At 47.6% G+C, this 16,681-nt stretch overlaps 1 protein-coding gene across 2 annotated transcripts in view; it reads left to right on the top strand.

Annotated features, from left to right (window-relative positions):
- The first annotated feature begins 1,361 nt into the window (after window positions 1-1,361).
- IVD (isovaleryl-CoA dehydrogenase) overlaps window positions 1,362-16,681 on the top strand; it is a 29,700-nt gene continuing 14,380 nt past the window's right edge. For both annotated transcript variants that reach the window (XM_030559467.1, XM_030559468.1), the window contains exons 1-4: window positions 1,362-1,501; window positions 4,688-4,777; window positions 6,133-6,184; window positions 14,489-14,658. In XM_030559467.1, the coding sequence (XP_030415327.1) occupies window positions 1,367-1,501; window positions 4,688-4,777; window positions 6,133-6,184; window positions 14,489-14,658 (447 nt within the window). In that variant the 5' untranslated portion in view covers window positions 1,362-1,366. The remainder of the gene's footprint in view (window positions 1,502-4,687; window positions 4,778-6,132; window positions 6,185-14,488; window positions 14,659-16,681) is intronic.

Consider the following 16,681-nt stretch of genomic DNA (forward strand, 5'->3'; position numbering starts at 1 on the left):
GTTAATATTGAGGCCAGTCTACTATATAGAACTTTTTAGTTTGCTTTTAGTTAGTGGATCTGATCCAAGCACTTCCCAATTCGCTAGAATGCATTCTAAGAGTGTACACCGTGCCCTGCCTGTACTCTGTTCCTGCCCCATATCCTAGGGTGACACTGGGCGTCCCCAGTTCCTAGCAGGCAAAAATCCAGACCACTGGACTGTTCCTACCATATCCAAGGGACCGGTTCCTCACCGTCGCCCTCAACTGCTTCTCCACTACTCGAGCACGTTGCACCGTTGTGCCCTCTGGGGTCGCTCACACCGCGTCTCCGCCGAGGCCCCCGGTGAAGTCACCGGTGTACACTGGGCGTCGGTCGTCACCGCAATTCATTGACCTCCAGGAGGGATCCGGGCAAGGCTAATTTTCGCCTCCGCCCACCCAAGGACGCCAAAACTGTTGCAGGCACAGAGGGTGCCGGAGGCAAGCAACAGTGGTTCGTTGCCCAGAGTGCGTAGCGCCAATAAACACACCAGGGTGGAGAAGCAAGCAAAGTTTATCTGAGATCTCAAAGCGGTGCTGGGAGACTTGGCATGCCTCAGATCCAGCACCCCTACACAAGCGGCTTCATCCTTTTATATCCCAGTTGCTTTCTGAGAACTATTTCTTGGTGTCTAGCTGATCTCTCACTCACCCATTCTTTCCCATCCAGCTGCAGTATCTTTTCTCACTCAATCTTTTGTCTTCCCCCTTCCTCCCCCCTCTCCACTGCTGAGACATGTATACTGTGTCTAAAAGCGACCCTGACACTTGCTTCAGTTTAGCTCCAGTGTGTTACAGCAGGGAACTGGCTGTTACAATTAGAAAACTAACAGCTGACATTACATTTTACAGCTCTTAACATATTAAGTTACACTAAGTTACACAAAATGTTTAACATGGAGGAACATTGGTTCATTGAGGCCTACAACAGGAGGGCTTCATTGACACTTGTGGTCTACCACCCTCCCGAGTTACCTAGGGTTATGCCTAGTGACAGCAACATGGCTGTACTTGCCAGCAGCAGCTTTCCCCCCAAGCAGCTGCAGGAAGTTGGTGTGATGGGTTAGACTCCAGGGTGGGTCGGGGTCCCGCTGTGCACTGCCTGCCCCGTGTCATCCCAGAGCAAGCTGCGCTTCAACTGCAGGGGGCGGGCCAGGGCGTGGGAATACGGAGCGAGACATCCCCCAAGTGCTGCCTACTTTGGTCGTTGCGAGGCTGCGTTCTCCCCGGGCCCGCCCCCTCTCGTAGCTAGGCGGGGGCCGTCTGACTGCCCTGCCCTCTGATTGGCCAATGGGTGGGGGCGCGGGGGCCACGTGACCAGCCTTAGCGTAGGCCTGGGCAGAGATGGCGGCGGTGCTGGGGAAAGCGGCGGCAGTGGGCAGAGCCCGGCGCCGCCTGCTGCTGGGGCTTGTGCGGCGGGGCTGCGCCGGGGTCGCGGTGGATGACACGGTCAATGGGCTGAGCGAGGAGCAGCGGCAGGTACAGCTGTGCCGTCCCCGAGAGCCTTGGGCGCGTCCGGCCAGCGGGCTGCCTGCTGCTCCGGGGCCGAGCCGGCCAGCGGGCTGCAGCGGGGCTCGCACGGCGGTGTTCCCCCCGCCCCCTTCAGTCCCGCCTGCTGCGCTCTGGTGTCAGCCCAGCTGGGTCCACGGCGCGGGTCCCCTGCTGCCTGTGTGTCACGTGCAGCTTTCCTGGCGTGTCCAGCTACCCGGGGGCTTGTCCGCACCGCTTGCGTCCCCCCTTCTGCAGAGCGCCAGTGTCCAGCGGCGCTGCAGCACCCCACCGCTGTGCGTCCGGCTGGGCTTTGGTAAAGGGGGACTGGAGCCGCTGGCCCGGATCTCTTCCCCCCTTCCTCCTACACGCCTAAAAAGCTACTTAGCGGCGACAGGGTCCTGGCGGAGGGAAGGAGAGAGAGATGTAATAGAGACAGATCTTGCGGAGCATAGCGCCCTCCACAAGGAAACCAGGTTGCTTCGAGGGAGAGCTCCAGACCTTTACCCTTGAAGCTGACCTAAACTACTGGTCTAAGGCCTTCCTTGGCTTTCAGTGCTGGGGAGGAGGGAATGTTCAAACCTTGCACTTTGATTGGTGGCTGGTGTCAGTGTAAGTGTCGCCCTTCCCCCCCCGAATTAAATTACAAAACAACAGATTGGTGATGAAGGTGACCAGTAAAAGTCATTAGCCTTGCCAGTTGCCATCTGTACCAAAGTTACTAGAGATGACATGGATCCAACAAAGTGGATATTCACCCACAAAAGCTCATGCTCCAATACATTTGTTAGTCTATAAGGTGCCACAGAACTCTGCTGCTTTTAGAGATCACAAGTCATTATCATTCTAGTTGTTTCAGCAATGAGTTTGCTGTTCTCAACCTCTGTCTAAGTAGACAAGGAACTTTCTAGCCTAGCGCTTGGGTGACCCAAGTTCAATTCCTTGCTCTGCTACAAACCTCCTATGTGGCCCTGGGCAAGTCTCTTACCCTCTCTGTGTCTTGGTTCCCATCTGAAAAAATGGATATTACAGTACTTCCCTACTTCACAGGGGCACTGTGAGGTTAAATACAGTTAAGGTTGTGAATCACTCTCCTGTGGTGTTATTACTGGCTTTATAAGAATGTAAATATCTTGTCTATATGCATGCTTATTACAGGCTTCAGTGCATTATAAAAATATATCTAGGAGACTCTGCCTGGTGGGCACTGCTTTGCCATAGTCTCTGTGCATCAGCTGTCAAACTTTCTTGACAGAAAAGGTGGGGAAGGAACCGCTTTGCTGGAAATAATCCAGCTACAAAACCCCCCAAATAGTGTCCCCTTTTCCTTTTTAGTGTAAGACTGTCACTTGCAGGTTAATGATTCAAATCCAACCCTATTATTAACTTCTCTTAAAAGGCCTTTGGGGTTTTGTTTTTGTCCTATCACCTGAAACTCAGAGCTGCTTGATTTCACTGTGCTCTCTTGCAGGGCTGGCTTTAGGAAGTGCGGGGCCCAATTCAAACATTTTTGGTGGGGCCCCAGCAGGGATGACTGAAAAAAAAAAAGCCTTTCCTTTCTTAGCAACTGGGTCCCTATAAAAAGTTCTGCCACGGTATGTATTTTTTGTACCAATAGGGTTACCATATGTCTGTATTTTCCTCCCGGTTGACGATTTAAGAACCAAAAAGCCTGACATGTCCAGGAAAATACAGATGTATGTTAACCTTACCTAAAGTCCTCTTTTAAAAAGATGGGCCTGAACTAGAAATGAGCTCCGCCACTCTCTGAGGGTGTGCTAGGGTGCACATGTGTAGGTCCCAGCTGCTCCCTGCCCACTTCATTGAAGCAGGGTTACTTCCCTGGGAACTGCAGGGCACCAGTGGACATGGGGCTGGCTGGAGGTAGGGTCTGGCTGCAGGCTGGGCAAGGGGTGTGGGGCAGGCTGGAAACAGGGTGTAGGGTGGGCTAGCTGGCTTCAAGTAGGGCTACAGTGGGGGTGCGGCATGGGTTGGCAGAGCTGGAGACAAAGGAGTGCGGGACTGGCTGGCTTCAGGCAGGTGGGTGCGGCAGGGGTTGGCTGGAGACAGGGCAGGGGGTGCAGGGCTGGTGTGGGCAGGGCAGGCAGTTTGGCAGGGGCTGGCTGGAGACGGGCTGGTGCGGGCCGGGCAGGAGGTGCAGGGCTGGCTGGAGACCGGCTGGCTGCGGGCAGCGGGTGCAGCAGGGGTTGGCTGCGGGCAGCGGGTGCAGGTACAGGGGGTACAGCCCATCCTATATGGTAAGTGCCCCCTCCCCCTCCCTCCCCCACCAGGGTAGCAGCAGCAGCCCGAAGCTCAGGGGCTATTTAAAGGGCTCGGGGCTCCCCTGCTTCCACTGCCCCAACCCTGTAAATAGGCGCAGGAGCCTTGGGGAAGTGGTGGGGCTCCGGGGGCTATTTAAAGGACCAGGGCAGCAGAGGCAGCTGGAGTGCCCCCTGCTACCCCAGGGCTATGGGGGGCTATTTAAAGAGCCTGGGGCTCCCCTGCTTCTACCGCCCCAGCCCTTTAAAAAGCTGAGGGAGCCCTGGGGAAGTAGTGTGGCTTCGGCGGCTATTTAAAGGACCGAGGCAGCAGAAGCAGCTGGAGCCCCGGCCCTTTAAATAGCCCCCGGAGCCCCCCTCTATCCCAGGGCTCTGGGGGTATTTAAAGGGCCCGGGGCTCCCCTTCTTGTACCACCCCAGCCCTTTACGTAGCCACAGGAACCCTGGGGAAGCGGTGGGGCTCCGATGGCTATTTAAAGGGCCGGGGCAGTAGAAGCGATGGGAGCCCCAGACTTTTTAAATAGCCCCAAGAGCCCCACAGCCCTACCCCAGGGCTCCAGCAGTGGTGCTCTGGTTGCAATTTAAAGGACCTGCGGCTCCAGCCCCTGCTGGGAGCCCCAGGCCTTTTAAATCGCCCCCTGGGGAAGCTGGGCCACCCCGGTACAGCGCACTGGCTTTTGCTGGTACACTGTACTGGGGCTTCGGCGTGGGGCCCTCTTAGGGGTGGGGGCTGATTCAGGGGAATTGGTTGAATTGGCCTAAAGCCAGCCCTGCTCTCTTGAGGAGCATAGGAAACATCCCATTGGGGCATGTTGGGGATGTGGCAGGAAACACAATGAACATATACTGTTATGGTTTAATGTGTATTTTTTTTTCTCCCTCCTTACCTCATTTACAGCTTAGACAGACAATGGTCAAGTTCTGTCAGGAGCATTTGGCTCCAAAGGCCCAAGAAATCGACCAGGAGAATGAGTTTAAAGGCATGCGGGTAGGTCCTTGCTGTGTGATCTGGGAGTGAGATGGCAGTCAAGGTCCCTCTCTGTCATGTGCTGTCTCTAGAAGAGAAAGTATAATCCATGTCATATGAACATATTCACTTTACGTTTATTTTCAAACCCTGAAGAAAGAGTTACGGTAGGAAATGCATGGGGCTCGTAAAGTTAATAAGCTCTAAAAAGCCTGAGAAATAAACCTAACCAGAGACCATTAAAAAAAATTGGCAGAGAGTCTGGTGATAAGGCCTTTTCCTTGCTTGCTGGGACTGTCATCAGGCTGCTGCCTCTGGGCCCCGCCCAGAGACTCCATCTTTCGTACTGGCCTTGGCTAGTTGGTGTCTCAACTTTGGAGCACTGCACTCCTCTGCATCCTGGCTAAAAGAGGCATGGAACTTCTCTCTGATGCATAATGCTTTCTTTGCAGGCTCTCTGATGTTAGAGTTCTCTGTGAAATTTGTTAAAGAAAATACTCAGTGCAGACACTGTCCAAACAGATATTTGACTTCCAGTGTGAAATTCACATTCCAACAGAACTTGTAAGTTCTGTGAACAAGAGCTTTTTGATTTATTCAGATCCCATCATTGGAGAGCATAAGCTCCACAAGACTAAGAAACTTGTAATATCTCTGAGACATCACAAATCTCTGGTGTTTACATTTTCATAACGAAGAACTCCAAAGCTTTGCACATAGCCTTTATAAATATGGTCCAGCGCATCAGGTAGCATCCAGGACTGTTGAGTAAAATGGAACTGCTATGTCTAGTGCAGGCCATTTTGAGGGATCCAACTTCCATAACATGGCAACTTCTGAAAAATGAGAAATGGCCTGTATCTGAATAATAATAGGGTGGCCAGATAGCAAGTGTGAAAAATCAGGACGGGAGTGTGGGAGACCCAAAAATCGGGACTGTTCCTATAAAATCAGGATATCTGGTCACCCTAGTCAATAAACCGGAAACTTTTCACACAAAAAAAAAGATTTGGGGCAGCGGTGGAGATGGGAAATTATTTTTGGCAAGAGACAGTGTTTGAAAATCTAGTCAGAAAAGCAGTTTTCGGAGGAAGTGCAGGTTGAGTTACGTCAAAATTGGGTTTAAACTGGGGAATGAGTTACAGCCTTAGGCCATGATTCTGCAATGACTTAAGCATATATATAACACAATTAATATCACTGAAGTCAAATGGGACTACTTGCATTTATAATGTTATGCACAGGCAGGAGTTAATCTTCAGAATCTTTATGCAGTGAATGCAAATTAATATGTTCATGGGGATTGTTGTGAGGAGTCCTGCTCTTGCTTCATGGTTGGGCAAGGCTGTATTAACTGCTTTATTTTGTGTTCATAGGAGTTCTGGAAGAGGCTTGGGGAACTGGGAGTTCTGGGAATTACGACTCCTGGTGAGTCTGTTCTCATCTTTTACACCTACTGAATGATTCCCTCCATGAAGTGCCACTTAGGCTCATCTGTCTCAGCCTTTAACAAGCTAGTCCACATTAATTCATACCTCACAGTCTTGTAAGCAGACTCTGTCCCTCAGATTGGGATACAGTTTATTATACAGACCTTTTGGGGTAGGATCAGGTTTTTCTAAGTATAATAAAGAACATCACACTCACCCAAAACTCCTATTTCAGTGTGATTTAAACCTCTTTTCTGAAGAGATGCAGAGAATTCCATCTTTATGCTGAAATTTCTCAAGGTGCTTCTCTTTGTTGAAACTTTTAAGAACATCACTTTATCCCTTTTTGAGCACTTCAAAATCGTTTTTACAGTTTAAGGACGTTCAGCTATTACCACTTTGCAGTTTGATAACTCTCAAATTGTCTTGTTATCCTTCATCATAAGCAATGCAGTCATGAGGTTTGAAGAAAGAAGGTTAAAAATAAAAATTTATTAGAATAAGTATCTGGCTACGTTACAAAATATTAGCGTGTTCAAGCAGCATGGTGAAGAGTTGAGTTAGCTGATGTAGCGCTGATCACAACTGCAATCAGAGGGGTGACTGCAGATGTGTAGACATATTTAGTTAGCTAAATCAAAGCTAGCTCAGATAACAATAGTGAAGCTGCAGCAGTGCAGGCTGGACTGCCCTGTCCAGGACTCTGGTTATGTACTCGTGACTAACCCATGTAGAGCCCTTCTGTTTAGTTATACATTGAAATAATTCACCTGCATTTCTTTCAGTGCTCAGACCTGAGTTTGCTTGAGTGAGTCTCTCTGCCCTTGTTTCCTCTTGCTCTCGCTCTCCTTGTTCTTCCCAACTCCTTACAATTCCTTTCAACTTTTTCTCATGCTTGCCTTTTTGTCTTCTTTAATGCTGTACTCTAGGCTGCAATAGTTCCCCACTTTGCACAAGCTCCATCTCTGCCTCTCCTCCAAATTCCTCCTCAGAGCATGCTTCTTCCATGAATTGTTCCTATTCTGAGTTCCTCAAGGATTTTCCCACAAACACCTTTCTGTGCCTGAGCTTTTGCCCTGTGATTTTTGTTGGTGTCCCAGTGGAAGTTTTCTGGGAGAAGGGTTCTTGTCTGTAAATTTATTTGTGCAGGGTACAAACTTTGGGGGCATAATGTTGGTGATATGAGATCCTGTGGGAATGTGTGGTAATTTGAACCACATGTTCAGGTACCAGTGGATCATGGTTCTTCGATAGTGTGTTAAATGATGATCACTCTTTTCAATTTCTGGACTTAAAAATAAATTATGTTAATACAACATTATATCAGAGTTAGGAAATGCAAATATATGGTTCTACAGTAACCATAATGCAACCATGTGGCATATAAAAATTCTAAAGGGACACCATCTTGAATCACACTTTTTTGTCTAAAAGACTGACTTACTGGTGTTACAAATAACATATTTCTACAATAACTCTGATGGATATTGGGGGAAAATATTTTTTCTATTTTCTTTTCGTTTGTTTTCTCTGTGCATTTAATAGCACTTAAAGTGAAATCCTGGCTGCACTGAAGGCAATATTTTTAAATGTCTGTCTTATTTCACCTGGTAACTTTTGGAATTAAAAAATGTCTATGTAACAGTAATGTTTAACATGGTGGTTTCCTCTCCATAGCGTTGTATGTGTCCCACCCAGCATTCTTACTGTTCCCACAAATCTGTTTAATATTTTCCTCATCGGTTTGCATGCTGGGAGTAAAAATACAGGCTCTGACATGGGGTGAGGAGGATGAGAATCCAGAGCACAAATTGATCAGCTGCCACCAAAATGAGTGTTGGTGTGGAACGGGCTGCACTGGGAATCAGAGGCCACCCTTTTAGCTTTAGGAGTTACAGGCAGTAGCACACCCCCCCAGGCTCTGCACTCACTCTACTCTTCATTCACTTTCCTCAGCATGGCAAGCAGCCTCTACTCTCTTCTTGGCTGTTGCTCCCATAGGGCAACATTCAGTGGTGTTGACCATTCAAACCTCCTGGATTCCCTCCCTAGCTAGGCAGCTATCTCTGCCTCCCTCCTGTTGTAGTTCTGTTGCTACCTATAAAATCACTCTCTGCCTGCAAGCCAATATATATACACTCCTGGGTGTATATATATTCCTCAATCTTTGCTCTTTTTTCCTCCATCTTCTCTCTCTGTTTCTGTTGTTTCCTCTCCAGCTTTAATCTTCTACCACTTCAGGCCTGGTCTACACTACGCGTTTAAACCGATTTTAGCAGCGTTAAACTGATTTAACGCTGCACCCGTCCACACAATGAGGCCCTTTATATCGATATAAAGGGCTCTTTAAACCGGTTTCTGTACTCCTCCTCCACGAGAGGAATAGCGCTGAAATCGATATTACCATATCGGATTAGGGTTAGTGTGGCCGCAAATCGATGGTATTGGCCTCCGGGCGGTATCCCACAGTGCACCATTGTGACCGCTCTGGACAGCAATCTGAACTCGGATGCAGTGGCCAGGAAGATAGGAAAAGTCCCGCGAAGTTTTGAATTTCATTTCCTGTTTGGCCAACGTGGAGAGCTCACCAGCACAGGTGACCACGCAGAGCTCATCAGCACAGGTAACAATGCAATCTCCTGAGAATCGAAAAAGAGCTCCAGCATGGACCGCATGGGAGGTACTGGATCTGATCGCTATATAGGGAGAGGATTCTGTGCTAACAGAACTCCATTCCAAAAGACGAAATGAAAAAACATTTGAAAAAATTTCCAAGGCTATGATGGAGAAAGACAACACCAGAGATTCAGTGCAGTGCAGAGTGAAAGTTAAGGAGCTCAGACAAGTCTACCAGAAAACCAAAGAAGCAAACGGAAGGTCCGGAGCAGGGCCGAAAACATGCCGCTTCTACCCTGAGCTGCATGCAATTCTAGGGGGGTTTGCCACCACTACCCCACCCCTGTCTGTGGATTCCGAGGGGGGGATGGTAATCTCAGCCATGCCTGAGGATTCTGCAGACGGGGAAGATGACGAGGAGGACAGGCTTGCAGAGAGCACACAGCACTCCGTTAGCACCAACAGTCAGGAGCTTTTTCTCACCCAGACGGAATTACCCTCCCAGCCCTCCCAAGCCAGTAGCCCAGACAGTGAAGCCATGGAAGTGACCTCGGGTGAGTGTACCTTTGTAAATATAAAACATGGTTTAAAAGCAAGCGTTTTTTAATGATTGATTTGCCCTGAGGAGTTGGGATGCACTTGCGGCCAGTACAGTTATTGGAAAAGTTTGTTAACATGTCTGGGCATGGAGCGGAAATCCTCCAGGGACATCTCCATGAAGCTCTCCTGGAGGTACTCCAAAAGCCTTTGCAGAAGGTTCCTGGGCAAGGCACCCTTATTCCGTCCACCATGGTAGGACACTTGACCACGCCATGCATGTAGCAAGTAATCTGGTATCATTGCATGACAAAGCCTAGCTGCGTATGGTCCCGGTGATTGCTGCCATTCAAGCAACATCCGTTCTTTATCTCGCTGTGTTATCCTCAGGAGAGTGATATTGTTCATGGTAACCTGGTTGAAATTCAGGAATTTAATTAAGGGGACAGAGATGGCCATTCCTACCGGCCTGTCTGCCTTTTGCTTAAAAGAAATCCTTCCTTGCAGGTAGCCAAGCAGGGGGAGGGGAGGGAGGGTAATGGCGCTGAGCTTTTTTGCGTTTGGCTAGCAGGGATCTTCCCTGCTACCAGCCACGCGGTGCAGGGGGAAGTGGGGTGATTAGCAGTGATCTTCCATGATACCAGCCATGCAGTGTGGGGAAGGGTAAAGCGATCATCCCAGAGAATTGGATAAGGGGGTGGTTTCTGCTGCTGCATGTTAACAGAAGAGAAGCAGCACTTAACGGGCTTTGCTTGGTATTTGGGAAAGGAGGGCACGATGTATATGAAGGCTGTAGAAGCTGAAAAACAATGGCTTACCATGGCCGCATGCAAGCTGAATTCTGCTGCCTGGACCTGCGTCTGTGAGATCTCTAACGCCAGAGTCGCAGGCACTCAATATTAAGATGCAAAATGCGACCTTGTAGTGAAATCACATGTGCTATGTAAGGTGAATAGCGTTGTTCACTGTGGGCTGGTCCACACTGGGGGGGGAAATCGATCTTAGATACGCAACTTCAGCTACGACGTAGCTGAAGTCGAATATCTAAGATCGGATTACTCACCCGTCCACATCGCGCGGGATCGATGTTCGTGGCTCTCCCTGTCGATTCCAGAACTCCGTTGGGGTTGATGGATTTCCGGAATCAATATAAGCGTGCTCGGGGATCGATATATCGCATCTAGATTAGACGCAATATATCGATTCCCGAGCAATCGATTTTAACCCGCTGATACGGCGGGTAGTCTGGACGTGGCCTGTGAAAGAATATAACCATTGTTCTGTAAAATGTATATTTTTTAATGCTTCTCTCCCTTTTTTACCTCCCTCATGCAGCTGCAAATTTTTCTAGCCTCCCTACTTCATCCCGAAGGCTATCTCAGATAAGGCGGAGGAAAAAAAAGATGCGAGATGAAATGTTCTCGGAAATCATGGAAGTAAGCCGCAATGAAAGAGCTCATCTGAATGAGTAGAAGGACGTGGTATCAAATTACAGGAAAGATGCCAGTGAACGTGAGGACAGGAGGGACCAACATGATGACAGGAGGGACCAACATGAGGAGAGGAGAGACGCTCGAGATGAGAGGTGGCGGCAGGAAGATCAGAGGTGTAGGCAGGAAGATCAGCGGTGACGGGATGCAACTCTGGGGCTGCTGCGTGATCAAACTGACATCCTCCAATGTCTGGTGGAGCTTCAGGAACAGCAGCAGGGTCACAGAGTGCCGCTGCAGCCCCTGTGTAACCACCCTCGCCACTCACCATGTTCCATATCATCCTCACCCAGACGTGTAAGAATGCGTGGGGAAAGGCTTCGTGCACCCGCCCACTTCACCCCCATGGACAGCCCAACCAAAAGGCTGTCATTACTTTGAAATATTTTTAGTGGCCTTTTCCTTCCCTCCTGTCCTCCTCCCAAACTACACCTGGGATACCTTGTCAGTTCTCTCCCTCTTTTTATAATAACTTTTTAATAAAGAATACATGATTTTAAAACGATAGTGACTTTATTTCCTTAAGCAAGCTGTAATCGAAGGGGGAGGGTGGGTTGCTTACAGGGAGTGAGTCAATCAAGGGGGGGTCATCAAGGGGAAACAAACACAACAGTCACACCATACCCTGGCCCATGATGAAACTCATTTTCAAAGCTTCTCTGATGCGCACCACTTCCTGGTGTGCTCTTCTAATCGCCCTGGTGTCTGGCTGCACGTAATCAGCGGCCAGGTGATTTGCCTCCGCCTCCCACCCCGCCATAAAGGTCTCCCCCTTACTCTCACAGAGATTGTGGAGCACACAGCAAGCAGCAATAACAGTGGGGACATTGGTTTGGCTGAGGTCTGAGCAAGTCGGTAATGTGCGCCAGCACGCCTTTAAACGGCCAAATGCACATTCTATCACCATTCTGCAGTTGCTCAGCATGTAGTTGAACAGCTCCTGACTACTGTCCATGCTGCCTGTGTATGGCTTCATGAGCCTTGGCATCAAGGGGTAGGCTGGGTCACCCGGGATAACTACAGGCATTTCAACATCCCCAACTGTTATTTTCTGGTCTGGGAAGTAATTCCCTTGCTGCAGCCGTTTAAACAGAGTAGTGTTCCTGAAGACGCGAGCGTCATGAACCCTTCCTGGCCATCCCACATGGATGTTGGTGAAACGTCTCTTGTGATCCATCAGTGCTTGCAGCACCCTGGAAAAGTACCCCTTGCGGTTTATGTACTGGGTGCCCTGGTGCTCCGGTGCCAAGATAGGGATATGGGTTCCATTTATCGCTCCCCCTCCCCCCCAGTTAGGGAATCCCATTGCAGCAAAGCCATCCACTGTGACCTGCACGTTTCCCAGAGTCACAGCCTTTCGTAGCAGCAGCTTAATGATTGCTTTGGCTACTTGCATCACAGCAGCCCCCACAGTAGATTTTCCCACTCCAAATTGATTCACGACTGACCGGTAGCTGTCTGGCGTTGCAAGCTTGCAGAGGGCTATTGCCACTCGCTTCTCAACTGTGAAAGCTGCTCTCATCTTGGTATTATGGCGTTTCAGGGCAGGGGAAATCAAGTCACAAAGTTCCATGAAAGTGCCCTTACGCATGCGGAAGTTTCGCAGCCACTGCGAATCGTCCCAAACCTGCAAAACTATGCGGTCCCACCAGTCTGTGCTTGTTTCCCGGGCCCAAAATCGGCGTTCAATGGCTAGAACCTGTCCCATTACCAGCAGGATCTCCAAAGCGCAGGGGCCTGCGGTTTGAGAGAATTCTGTGTCCATGTCCTCATCACTCTTGTCGTCGTGCTGCCGTAGCCGCCGCCACCGCCTCCTTGCCTGGCTTTGCAGGTCCTGGTTCAGCATAGACTGCACGAGAATGCGCAAGGTGTCTACAACGTCCACGATTGCGGTCTTGATCTGAGCAGGGTCCATGCTTGCTGTGCTATGGCGTTTGCACAGTTCAGCCAGGAAAAAAGGCGCGAAATGGTTGTCTGCTGCTTTCACGGAGGGTGGGTTGAGGCTGTACGCAGAACCACCCGTGACAATGTTTTTTGCCCCATCAGGCACTGGGATCTCAACCCAGAATTCCAAGGGGCGGGGGAGACTGCGGGAACTATGGGATAGCTATGGGATAGCTACCCACAGTGCAACACTCTGGAAATCGACGCTAGTCTCGGTACATGGACGCACACCGCCGAATTAATGTGCTTAGTGTGGCCGTGTGCACTCGACTTTATACAATCTGTTTTACAAAACCGGTTTATGTAAAATCGGAATAATCCCGTAGTGTAGATATACCCTCAGTTTGAGACTATTCTGTTTATATCTTTAGTCACCCTTTTAGTTACCTTTAGTTAAATAAAAATATTTTTAATCATCAATTTTTCTCCATCCTGCTTCTGAAAAGTTTGATCATATCACCCCCCAACTCTTATGCAGTTCCACTGACTCCCCCATTCATTTCAGGATCCTGTTGAAAGCTGCCATTCTTGTTTTGAAAACTATCCATGGAATATGCCCCAGTTGACTTCACCCACTTTGTTTCTCTTTAGTCTGCTAAGCCCTCATCTATTCTACTATACTCTCATCTGTCATTGGCTTCTGCTTCTCGAGTTGGCCATACGTGAAAGTCTTTTTTGTAGCTCCTGCTATTAGTCAGGAGCAGCCTTTTTGTTCCCCTCTGCCCTACTGATTCTCCATCTTATATCAGTTATCCTCTGGAAAATCTTCTCTTGTTTTTCTGTACCTTTTTGCTTTTTCTCCATTTAATTTTTGTGGTAATATTAAATTAATGCTAAGTTTTGGGATACAGTTAGTATGAGAGATGCAGAATCATGCAGTTGTCTGCGATGCTTGGATGTTGGGTCAATGTTTTATTCATATATACGTGTATATGTGGTTACTATGCTTTTATATGCACAAAGTGTTACTAATTGTTCTGAATAAGTAACGTACTGTGCCTTTAAGATAGGAGAGTTGGGGTTCAGGAAGGATTGGGAACCCAGAAGTAACTAGCTCAGTGAGAGTCAGTCTAAAGCAGAAGTCCAAATGTAAGTTTCTGAGACATCCAGTGAAGTTTAAGTCCAGCATTGGACTCAATTTGCATAACAACATAAGAACGGCCTTACCGAGTCAGACCAAAGGTCCGTCCAGCCCAGTATGCTGTCTGCCGACAGTGGCCAATGCCAGGTGCTCCAGAGGGAGTGAACCTAACAGGCAATGATCAAGTGATCTCTCTCCTGCCATCCATCTCCATCCTCTGACAAACAGAGGCTAGGGACACCATTCCTTACCCATCCTGGCTAAATATCCATTTGTGGACTTAACCACCATGAATTTATCCAGTTCTCTTTTAAACGCTGTTATAGTCCTAGCCTTCACAACCTCCTCAGGTAAGGAGTTCCACAAGTTGACTGTGCGCTGCATGAAGAACTTCCTTTTATTTGTTTTAAACCTGCTGCCCATTAATTTCATTTGGTGACCCCTAGTTCTTGTATTATGGGAATAAGTAAATAACTTTTCCTTATCTACTTTCTCCACATCACTCATGATTTTATATACCTCTATCATATCCCCCCTTAGTCTCCTCTTTTCTTACGTTGCAGAAGACTGTATATGTTTTATTTACCATAGGGTTATTGATCTAAGGTGATCATGAATTTTTTTCTCCTGCTAGTGGAATATGGTGGATCTGGAATGGGGTATCTGGACCATGTGTTAGTGATGGAGGAAATCTCTCGAGTTTCAGCAGCTGTTGGACTCAGTTATGGTGCCCATTCAAACCTTTGTATTAACCAGTTAGTACGGAATGGCAATGAAGCACAGAAAGAGAAATACCTACCCAAGGTATGTAGTTGGTGGAGGCAGAGGACCTGAGAGAATGTCTGTTTACACGGTGCCTTTGGTATCTGGTGCGCAGTAAGAAGAAATATGAAGTAATAGGTCTAGTTATAGCATAAAACTACATATTTTTTGACATTTGAAGTAGCAACAGAGTTCACAACATTTCACAGATGTTCCATGGCTGAACTGAGCTCTAGCACTTTGTCTCCCCTTGTGTGCCTAACAGCTGCATACATTGAATGGACCTGTTTTTTTCTAACAAACGTGTGTTGCTTACACACATTTTGCCGGAGTAACTGCTGACCCTTTTAAAATGAGTGGTTGCAGTATGGGATACGCACTTCTCAGGTGTCAAAAGCATTTTGCCCTGCATGGCTCATGAGGCAGCAGAGGCACGTATTACAAGTGCATGTCCGGACATGTTTGTCTTTCACAGAGTTTAATCTTCCAGTACATCACGTGAGCTTGCTGCAGCAAGCTTTGAAAAGGATTGTACCTTTCAAACTTGCCCTTCTTCAGCTTCTTAATGATCCTGTTTTGTTCCGACTAATCCATCTTGATGAAGGTTCCTGCAGAACTTTAAACTGTTACAGATGTCTTGTTTGAGCTTTTTTCAGGGTCATTTCTGGAGGCAGCATGGGCCAGTGGATAGGACAGTAAACTAAGGGTACACTTGGAGCTAGAGGTATAAATTCCAGTTGGAGGAGATATACCCACACCAGCTCTGATCGAGCTAGCACACTCGAAATAGAGTGTAGCTATGGTGATGTGAACTGCAGGAGTATGTGCCTAGCATGTCAGATGGGTACGTATTTGGACTAGCTAGCACCTCCTGACATTTCCACAACCACAGTTATGCTCTGTTTGTAATATGCTAGCTCGATTAGAGCGAACGTGGGTATGTCTCCTCAAGCTGAGTATTACACCCTAGCTCAAAGTGTAGACATACCATGAGAGGGAGGAACCTTGCTCTTGTATATCTGCCTTTACCACTGACTTGCTGGGTGACCTTGGGCAAGTCACTTAATCTCTTTGTGCCTCAGTTCCTGTGTGTGGCTATGAAGTAATTTTGGTTTTCCCCCAAAAAGACTTTGACGAGAATCTTGTTCTACCTTCATAAAGCACGTTGATGTTTCTGGATGAAAAGCGCTGCATGTGTACTAAATATCACTCATTGCTTTCTTATTCCGTTGTCTGGTTGCTTCGTTTGTTTGTTAATCAACTGATTGAAAGTCTTCTCTGGCACTCAAGTGACCTCTGTGTTTTAGACTGCAGCCTCTGTTAAACAGATTTCAATATCTAAACATATTGGATGTATTTCTTCATAAGTTGAATCACAGCTGTCTAAAATGGTCAACATGAGGGACTTAAATTCAGCAGCAAGAAAAGCGTTCAATTACTTAACAAAAGAAATCTTGTTCAGTCTGTCAGTACATAAACTCCATGTATCCTTGTCATTTCTCAGTGTATTTTAACATTATTGTCATTCACTGATTTGCAGTATGACAAACCACCTTATTTTTCATTATTCCTGAATTTTAACTGAATCGTTAATGATGGGCTGAAAACTACATTGGTCATTTTATATAATTTATAAAACCAAACTAGTTTCCAGTACATCATAAAAAATGCGGTTGAAATATACAGATTTAATATGTCATATATATTTTTGTATATTAAACCTTTCTCCACAAAACAAGGGAACAAAAGAGGGGGGACAAACGTGCAAAAAATACCCAGAGAAGGTAAAGGGCAAGAAGGAGAAAAGGACAGGAGAACATGAACAGAGAAGAGACAGCAGCAGCTGTGTCAGAACGTGGCATGAGGGGACACAGAAGGAGGGTGTCCATCTGCCATGCCATCACAAGTGTGTGGTGAATCATGATATTAATCTAGTGGTGAACACTGCAGTCTCTCTGTCCCCCTCATTGACTTTTTTGTTTTCTCCAATTCTAGTTTTAAACAAGCTGAGCTTTCTTTTGCATATTCATAAAATATTTGCCTCTGCCAATCAACCATTTTAAAA

The sequence above is a fragment of the Gopherus evgoodei genome, chromosome 4 (assembly GCF_007399415.2).
Source record: "Gopherus evgoodei ecotype Sinaloan lineage chromosome 4, rGopEvg1_v1.p, whole genome shotgun sequence".
Classification (NCBI taxonomy): Eukaryota; Metazoa; Chordata; order Testudines; family Testudinidae; genus Gopherus; species Gopherus evgoodei.